The sequence below is a fragment of the Magnolia sinica genome, chromosome 9 (genome assembly GCF_029962835.1).
Source record: "Magnolia sinica isolate HGM2019 chromosome 9, MsV1, whole genome shotgun sequence".
NCBI classification, from domain to species: Eukaryota; Viridiplantae; Streptophyta; class Magnoliopsida; order Magnoliales; family Magnoliaceae; genus Magnolia; species Magnolia sinica.
This window is the reverse complement of record NC_080581.1, coordinates 17124399-17134216: the sequence shown is the minus strand read 5'-3', so window position 1 is coordinate 17134216 and position 9818 is coordinate 17124399. Positions and strand designations below refer to the sequence as shown.

At 40.6% G+C, this 9818-nt stretch overlaps 1 protein-coding gene across 1 annotated transcript; it reads left to right on the top strand.

Moving 5' to 3' along the window:
* The first annotated feature begins 344 nt into the window (after positions 1-344).
* LOC131256156 (probable WRKY transcription factor 40) lies at positions 345-7013 on the top strand. Its single transcript, XM_058257202.1, has 4 exons — positions 345-508; positions 2391-2648; positions 4838-4954; positions 6596-7013. Exons 1-4 carry the CDS (start codon positions 473-475, stop codon positions 6908-6910), a joined length of 726 nt encoding a protein of 241 aa, XP_058113185.1. The 5' UTR covers positions 345-472; the 3' UTR covers positions 6911-7013.
* The last annotated feature ends 2805 nt before the right edge of the window (positions 7014-9818 follow it).

Here is a 9818-nt window from a genome sequence, read left to right as displayed (position 1 = left end):
TTCATTTTGGATGTTTGTATGGAATCTATCCTACCCAACAGGGTCTCCCATGCAAAAGGTGGACGGCTCAAAACCAAGCGGATAAAACCATTAAATGGGTCACCACATAAATTTGGGCGTTTTTTAGTGGTTTTCAATCACTTCCCATGGTGTGGCCCACCTAAAGATTGGATAGGCATGGTTTGTAGGATATCCCATGAACATGGTGGTTCCCACTTCATACACATAGCATGGTGGGCCCCACACCGGCGGCAGGCATGCGAATGACTTTTACCTTGAAGAACAAACTTTTCTACGAGGACTTGCAGAAGAAGTGTCCTCGTTTTAAATGTCCATATGCCATTTTTTCAATGGCATGGATTCGAAGATCTATACAAAGACCGTTTCTTTTCCTTACCCTAAGAAAAGGAAGAAAGCCATTTCACTATAAGAAAGAAACCTTTCTTTCTTTCTTTCTTTCATTCTCGAAATCATGGGTTCTCAAGAATACGTCTCCTACAGAAATAAGGTATGTGTTTGGTTATTCCATTCAAGGCTGAGAGACTCTTCCATATTCCTTAAAAGGTCGCCAAAAAATGATAGAAATATTGTTGGGATATGCACTCTTCCATTTCCATAGGAATTCTTGTTATTTTCTATGTCCATGCCTTAGTTTTCCTTTGTCCAAATACCCTAGTTTAATGGAAGAATCTTGAAATTATCTTTAACGGTTTCTTGTCAAAGCTAGTTTAAATTTCATTATATGAAAAGATCTTAAAATGGTTTTCTTGATTCCTTAATTGAGGCTGTGTTTTGTATATCGCTGTTTCATGATGCCAGAAAAATAACTTGTGAACTTTCACAGTTTCAACTCTTAGCAGAATTTCAAAAAAAAAAAAAAAATAAATAAATAAATCTAAAAATGGGGTTTTCTATATTGTAATGGAAAGAAAGATCTCTCTCATGTCCACCTGATGTTTCAAAATTCTACTAAGGATGGAAGTCCCAAAAAGTAAAAAATTATTTTTCTTGTAGCAGGAATCAAACACACTCTTAGCAAGAATTAAAATTCTAAAATCATTCGTTCATGGTGAGTAATTTTAGAAAATATAGTCGTTTTAGTGTTTTTATTTTTCTAAATTCTCCACAAAAATTATGCTTCTTGCATATGGTAGACCTAACCTAACATTGTTCTAAAACTATTGTGCTGAGTTTGAATTTTGCATGCCTCGGCTCTGGAATTTTCACCCCAAAAGTGTATATAGCTGATACACCACCGAGGTTGTGTTCGGATATGAATTGAATTGCAGACATCCCATCTGCCACAAGTTGCGCATCATATATACCATCTTTCCTGCCAACATGCCATTTGTGCAGAACATCAGTAACATAAAAATGATAGGCCCCACCATAAACATCACCTGGCACAAAAATTAGTCTTGTCCCCTGTTGGTAGGCCACGCTGTTGGAATCAGTGTTCTAAATACAGGTGCGGCCCACCTAGTTCAAGAAGGGTGATCTTCATGGTGGGACATATCTTTTCATGGTACTTGTGTCCTACTCAAGTGACATGTTGACACAGGGAAGGACATCATGAGGTCCATCACTGTCTTCCTCAGGGATAACTACTCCATATTGACAGAGCTTCTCTGGATTCCTAATAGAGTTTTCTTGAATCTACTAGTAATAAAATAGAAATAATTTCTAAAAATTTCAAAATAAATTGATTGATTATAAAAATAAAATAACAATCCTTTAAATAATGAGTTCATAGTTGGGACAGATTTTTAAATTTAAAGTCCCACTCAAACTCCCTAAAAATGTGACTTACCATAAGCAGTAAACTTACTATTTATTGATAGTTTTCATTCCTGCTAGACTTCATGATTTTCGGCAAAAAATAGTAAGTGTCCAATTTAGCCTAAGCGTGTTGTTCTTCTAACTTTTTAAAGCCCTTTCTCATGCTGGGTAAGACTCCTACAACTCAAAGGATCAAAACTTATGATTGAATTAAAACTTACTATTTATAGTAAAAATGAAAATAAAAAAGACTTTTGACCGTCAACATGATGGAATCTCGCAAATCCGGTGTGGGCAACCTGGCATAGTGGGTTGGTTGGCTAAAGTAGATTATATTACTCCAAAATCATATATGATATGCAGAAAAACTCATTCCGGTTTACGAGATGTAACTGTTTTAAGGTTCTGACCGTCCTAATCACTTCCGCCTCCGATCGGCCTTATCTTGTCCATCTTTGCAATGAAAGTGTCCGTAATCCACTCTACGTCACATGTTGGTGGCAAAGATAGTTTGGTTCCTCAAGTTGTGGTACAGTAGTTTGTTGGTGATCAGTTCTCATTCCAAAATGCTAGAAATCTATTAGAAATTTACATTTTTCTGATATATTCAGGTGCACAATTTAAAAGTTGAGTTAGAACGTTTAAGAAAGGAGAATGAAGGATTGAACCGTATCCTTTCTACCATGTACAGCAACTACGAAATTCTGGAGGCCCATTTGAAGAGGAAGAGAGCCCATGAGGAGGGAAATATTGCCATGGTGCTTAGGCATGACTCGGACCAAAGACAGCTGACCAGACCCATTGCACCACCTACGCGACCGAAGGAGCGGCATGTCTTTGTTAGAACTGATGCACGTGACAATGGCTTGGTAACCGTGCGCACCTTTCCACACGTGTAATAGGTGTCTAATCCGAACGGTCCATAAGATGAGGAATCTCATGAAACCTTAAAGAGTGAATTTTCACCCTGATCTAAGATTTTGGTGGGCCATAGTAAAGATAAACTCAAATCAAGGGAAGAAACTGTTTCCATTTTTATGGCCCACCAAAGTTTTGGTTCAAAGTAAAAATTGGCACCAAGGTGTTTCATGAGGTTTTGCTTCATATGGACCGTTCAGATTTTCGAGAATCATCAGATATGATGAGTTCTCGAAAAAGTTCATAGGTAGTATCGTGGGTGAGATGAGTTCTCGAAAAAGTTCACAGGTAGTATCGTGGGTGAGCGCGTTCCGTATATATATATATATATATATATATATATACATATATATATATACATATATATATATATATATATATATATATATATATATATATATATATGGGATATGGGAAAAGGTAATATGCGCTCGACCTCACGAGTCCTTCCCATGAGGTCGAGCTGTGTGGGACCCACTGTGATGCTTTTCAAACATCTATCCCATCAGTCAGATGCACCATTCCATCATGGGCCTAGGTCTCAAAACTCAAGTCAATCCGTGGCTTTTGTGGGCCACACCACATATAGAAGTAGAGAGGGGCCGTGCATTATTAAAACATTCATAATCATTTTTTGGGCCCAAATAGATGTGTTTTGCAAATCCAGCCCATCCATTATGTGTGTACCACTTGGATGAGGGTTCAGACCAAGTTTCAGCAGCATTCAAGACTCAGGTGGGCCCCACCAAGTGCTTTTATATGTTTTAACTGTGTCTTCATATGATTTTAGATGGTATGGCCCACATGAGTTCCGTATATAGCTGATTTTTGGCATATCCCATAATTTAGAGGGGACCCATCAAATGCACGGTGTTAATGGTCGACATGCATCATAATGGGGCCCACACAGCTAGACCTCATGGGAGCTTATCGTGAGGTCGAGCGCATAGTACCTCTTCCCGATATATATATATATATATATATATATATATATATATATATGTGTGTGTGTGTGTGTGTGTGTGTGTGTGTGTGTGTGGGAAAAGGTACTATGCGCTCAACCTCATTATTAGCTCCCGTGAGGTTGAGCTGGGTGGGCCCCACCGTGATGCATGTCGACCATCAACACCGTGCATTTAATGGGTACCCTCTAAATTATGGGATATCCCAAAAATCAGCCGTATACGGAACTCAGGTGGGCTATACCATCTAAAATCATGTGACACACCGTTAAAACATATAAAAGCACTTGGTGAACCCCACCTGAGTTTTGAATGCTGCTGAAACTTGGTCTGAACCCTCATGCAAGTGGAACACACATAATGGGTGGTTTGGATTTGCAAACCACATCTCTGTGGGCCCATAAAAATGATTATGAATGTTTTAATGGTGCACGGCCCCTCCCCACTTCTGTATGCGGTGTGGCCCACAAAAGTCATGGATTGACTTGATTTTTGAAACCTAGTCCCACGATGGAATGGTGCATCTGACCGATGGGTTAGATGTTCGAAACGCATGGCCCACACAGCTCAACCTCATGGGACGGACTCATGAGGTTGAGCGCATATATATATATATATATATATATATATATATATATAGACACACACATAATGGACGAGATTTCTGATGGAGACAATTGTGGAGCCCATGATCCTTGTGACGCTCTGATGGGCCCGTCGGTCCATGGCTTAAAATTGGATGATCCTGTGCTCGATTGGAGGTGGAATTTTTTGGATGGAGAGGTTTCGGACCATCGACTGGCTCCTAAAGCCCTCTAAGTCATAGAGCTTCAGGTACATAGGCCACAGGGACATGTGGGTAATCCAAAGGCCACAGGGACATGTGGGTAATCCAATTAATTAATCTGGACCGTCCATACTTGATGATAGCTGAATATATGATTTTAACCTTCTGGCTGGTGGCGATAGGGTTACTATAACCGTTTGAGCCATCCATTTGTGTGTTTCATCATGGATTTCTTGTCGTCCCCAAGGATTACATAAGGCAGCTTTTGGAAGGATATGATTATCTCATTGGTGTAAATGTTTCATGGTGGCCCATAAAATGTGCTCTAAACTTAAATGGACGGTCCAGAATGATTGATCTATTTTACTTGTATTTTTTCTTTCTTTTTCAGACAGTGAGGGATGGGTACCAATGGAGGAAATACGGACAGAAGGTCACGAAAGATAATCCATCACCCCGAGCTTATTTTAGATGTGCTACAGATCCTTCATGCCCCGTCAAGAGGAAGGTGATTTACTAGATAATTCCTAAGGAATTAAATGATCCTCCACAAGTGGGGCCCACTGTTAGTTAATCCTGCATACCATGGTGGATGGACCATATCCTAGAGCTCTCCCATGTAGGATAATCCTACGTATCAATGTTTTATCTTTTATCAGTTGGTTGTTATATCTCTTTTCTGTGACCTAACCAACAGGTTGGATGGAAAATTAACATTACATTGGGCCTTTGGAAAATTAACATTACATTAGGCCTTTGGAAGTTTTTAATGGTGGACGTTCAATCTCCCTATTTTCTTGTGGTGTGATCCACTTGAAATCTGGATCTATCTATTGTTTTTTTTATTTTTTTTAATTTTTGGTCTCATGCCCTAAAATGATCCCCAAAAGTATATGAATGGTGTGTATAAAACATATATATCAACTATCAAGGTGGCACTCGCATATATAGTACTGTCCAGCACCAACCTTGCTACTTGCGGTGACAAGGAACACAGTTCACTTTTATCAGGACATTTAAATGTATTGAGGGTTGCTTGACCGTAGGTGGAGTCCACCATGATGTTTGTGACAAATCTACTTCCTTCATTCAGATTTTTCCATCTCATGTTAAAGCATGGGCAATAAAAAAAATAAAATGATGCAGATACAAGGCTCAAAGTGCGCCTCATGACGACGTTAAGATATTCAATAGTTGGTGTTCTTTTTCAGTATTTCTTATTGTGTAGCCCATTTGAGCTTCTGATCTGCCTCATTTTTGGACCCATCGTCTAAAGTGAGATGATAAAACAGATGAATGGTATGTATTTCTTATAAATCCATGTGGCCCTATATGAATGTTTCAACGGCACGTATTTGATCCCATTGTTTGTCATCATGTGGCCCACTTTAGCTATGGAATATCCTCATTTTTTAGATTGTGCCCTAAAATGAGCTGTCAAAATGGATGGACACTGTGGATAAAAAATAGATATCATGATGGAACGACTGAACCGCTATTTGGCAAAGGTAAAAGCTTTCAAAGGGGGATAAATACTAACAAATGTGGACAAGTAGGGGAAAAACCTACTCATTGGGAATTAACAGCTAAATCCGTTCATCATCCATTAGCGCTCTGGTACCTATATGAATTAGGTAAGCAGGATTTGAGAAAAAATTTAGAAGCAGGAGATTTTTGGTCCATAAAAGAAATGGCAGGTAGCAGGTGAACATATGGAGAAATCTCTCTCTCTCTCTCTCTCTCTCTCTCTCTCTCTCTCTCTCTCTCTGTGTGTGTGTTTTATTTTTAATTTTTCATCTAGTATAAACAGATACATCAGGGTGGCTCCACAGGAGCTCTGGTCGGGCGGCTTGTTGTCAATGGGGTTCGACGCAGTCCGCTTCCTGTTCCGATGCATATGTGTCGCCTATACCGCAACTCACAACTAATACAACATGTTGCCCCTGTGGGGCCATGTGTAGAGATGTAATGATGATCATAGCCGTCTAAATTGTGAGGCGCATCTAGATATTATATGGCTAAAATCATCACATGGATTGAAATGTCCAACGAACTCACATCAACGGTTAAACTTAATTATTTTTAGCGGCCCATGGCCCACCCAAGGTTTTTGACTCAGTATTCTTTCTTTCTCAATATTTGAATTCAGGTGCAAAGATGCGCGGAAGATGAGTCGGTTCTCATGGTGACATATGAAGGAGAGCACACCCATGGGCTAGTTGGTGGGATGCATGGCTGCAATGCCAGTTCGTTCTGTTCGGTTTCAGTTAATCCTCTCCATCCATCCATCACCACTGATCTAACTCTAAGTGACACCAATCACAAAACCTTAACCGTCCATCAAAACTTCACTAATAGTAGTATGGAAGAATACGTGGCCTCCTTGTCCAGGGACCCCAACTTCATTTCAGCATTAGCGACTTCAGTTGCAGGCTCTATTATCTACCATCCTAATCCGGCATAGAGATGCATTTTTCTGTATGATTCGGATAATGTTAACGGTGGTCATGATTTTAGGGGCCCACTGTCTGATTAGTGAGGGACATCAAAGCCTTCAGATGCGGCTTCTAATGCAACTTCTAATAGCACCATTCAAGATACGAAGCCCTGCATTCAGCCAGTGATTTTTAGTCCAATTGTATTTAATGGCCTTTATGATGCATGGTTTATAGACTATGTTGTATGCATGGAAAAATAAAAATGATAAAACTCAACTACATGTCTTAGAACTATTTTGCACTGCGTAGTAACCTGTATTTTGTCTCAAAAAGAATTTATATACATTGGGATACATTGTTGTTATTAATGTAAGATGTTTTATGATTGGTCAATCTAAGGGCTCATTTGCAATAAAAAAGGAATTCATCTTTGAATTATAAAAAATAATATTATTTCTTACAAAATTTCAGTAGAAAAAAATAGTTGAGTGATTCATCTTTGGTTGTGAGTAAGTCCCACCAATATCAGTCAAGTGATTCCCAATTCATTGGGCACCACTCTGTAATTGCAGATATTTTAATTTTCAATGGATTTTTGTAACGCTACTGGTAATTCTTTGTCAAGCCTGTTTTCATCTTATAAAATTTTATTCTATTCTGATTTTCAAGTACTATTAGAATATCTTATGTATCAATTGCCATGCCCTAAAATTTTATTCATCTCATGCAAGATTATGAAAGAAAATTCAGACGAATATGAAAAGACGTTAGATCATACGAGCGTTAGCATGTTAACAACCCACAATCGCAATATTGCATCATTTTTGGAGGAACTCAAGTAGAATACCTGTGTACTATTTTAAGAAATCATCCAGGACAGTGCACCCATATATCATTTTAGAAAACATCTAAAGTAATTCACCCATCTACCGTTTTAGAAAATATCCAGAACAGTCCACCCATATACTGTTTTAGGGAATCACCCGAGGCTATGCACCCGTATACTATTTTAGGAAATCGCTCAGAACAATACACCCTTATATTACAAGTTCAATCCATTATCCAACAAAATACATTATCATTCCAACTGTCACATTATAGATCCTAAAGTCAAGATCAAATCATGCAATTATAGCAACAATTCAAGAGCAGAATTAAAATCTGATACATCGTTACTCTATTAACATGTGACAAAATCAAATGCCCAAATCCGTGTTGGATACAAGTATCAACATATTACAGTGATGAACTCACATGCACAAATCTAAATTTACAGAAGTATAAACATAATTAATCAACGACTGGAATGTTACCTATTATAACCATGATGTGCACGGTACGTAACTGTTATGCCGCAATCTGTACAAGGACAATCGGGGTAAGCTTGAGCCACACGAATCAGATAGCGAGGCCTCGGAAGGGAGATACAACGTTAAGGGCCAACTCCTAAGTCATGACTCGGAACTACAATCCTGATTGGCCAACCCGAACCCCCATCCTCATCCGAAGGAGAATGGTTGAGCCGAGTCCTGATCTATGTTATCAGCTTTGATCAGTGAACTTCGACTTCAGTGATCTATCGACGGAATCCGACTATTAGTACTTGGCGTCACGTCTGTACGATTCGAGGTTGAATCAAAGTACAAATATTCCAAATGATGAGGCCGAGGCCGTGTCAGGGCATGTATGCGCCGCACATAAAGGTCAAGGCCGAGTCCAGGCATGGATGTATCGCATGTCGAGGCCGAGGTCGAGCCCGGGATGGTACTTTGCACGCCAAGTCTGGAGATCGACCTAGTTGCGGACGTGACCGATGATCTCGACCAAAGATACGCGCCATTAAGACACAATACGCCATGTGATCCAAAGATTGCGGATAATATCTCCACGATCATAATATCTCGTTGATTGATTAAATCATGCCGAGATTAACAGACGTGGATCGTCTAACCCACATGTATAAATACCAGGGGACCCCATTGCTACAGGTACGCAATATCTCGCACCCTCTCTCTACACTCGATTTAGACCTAAATTCCCTAGCCTGACTTAGGCATCGGAGGGTCCCCCGGCTTAGCCAGGGTCTCCTTTGCTCACTCTTTTCTGTAGGACCAGGGTTCATCAAAGGTTCGCTGCATTGAGTGGAGGGTAGTCCAGATTTTGACCTCAACAATTTTGGCGCCGTCTGTGGGAAATGCAAATGAAAAGCTAGAAGGTTTTAGCGAAAATGGCGAGAGGAAAGAAAAAGCAATAGCGATAGAGCTAGAACCTAGCCACCAACACCAATCTTCTTCGCTGCTGCACACCGAGTCGGCTCCAATAGGGCCGTCCCAACGGACTCGGAGCCGAGGAGAGAAGTACAAGGCACTGCAAAGCGAAGTCCAGATGCTGAAGGATGAAATCAGCCGAACGAAGGCGTAGCAGAATCAACAGCCACCACTAAACTTAGTGGAAGCTACCCCAGCGCCCGAGGGACGACTGCAGCCAATCAGTTCTCGAGCCAGAGGTTCCCAAGCGCAGTTCGCACAAGCTCCTGACCCTGCGCACAATGCGGTGCCCTAGGAGCGATCTGCCTGAATCCTAGAACTCGCTCGAGACGTCGAACAGTCTTACGTGTCTGCCACTTCGGCTCTGGCCCCCACCGACCTCCGCTATTGGTTGGAGAGGGGTAGACAGGGCAGAGCATCCGAGGTGGTAGGTGCCTCTCAAGAGATAGTGGATGAGAATCAAAGTCCTTTAAAAGCACAGTTTAAGGAACTTCAAGACCAGTTTAAGGCATTCCAGAATAATAAAAAATCTGCATTCGTCCTAACTGCGGTCCAGACGATGATAGAAGAGGCCGAGCCTCCCTTCACCTCAGAAATTGTGGATGAGGTGATGCCGTCGAGGTTCAGGATGCCTCCTGTCATCCAATTCTTGGGATCTGGAGACCTC

Coding starts and splice junctions, on each gene's coding strand:
- LOC131256156 (XM_058257202.1), top strand. CDS start 473: ATGGGTTCTCAAGAATACGTCTCCTACAGAAATAAG. Junction 509..2,390: donor ACGTCTCCTACAGAAATAAG/GTATGTGTTTGG, acceptor TGATATATTCAG/GTGCACAATTTAAAAGTTGA. Junction 2,649..4,837: donor ATGCACGTGACAATGGCTTG/GTAACCGTGCGC, acceptor TTTCTTTTTCAG/ACAGTGAGGGATGGGTACCA.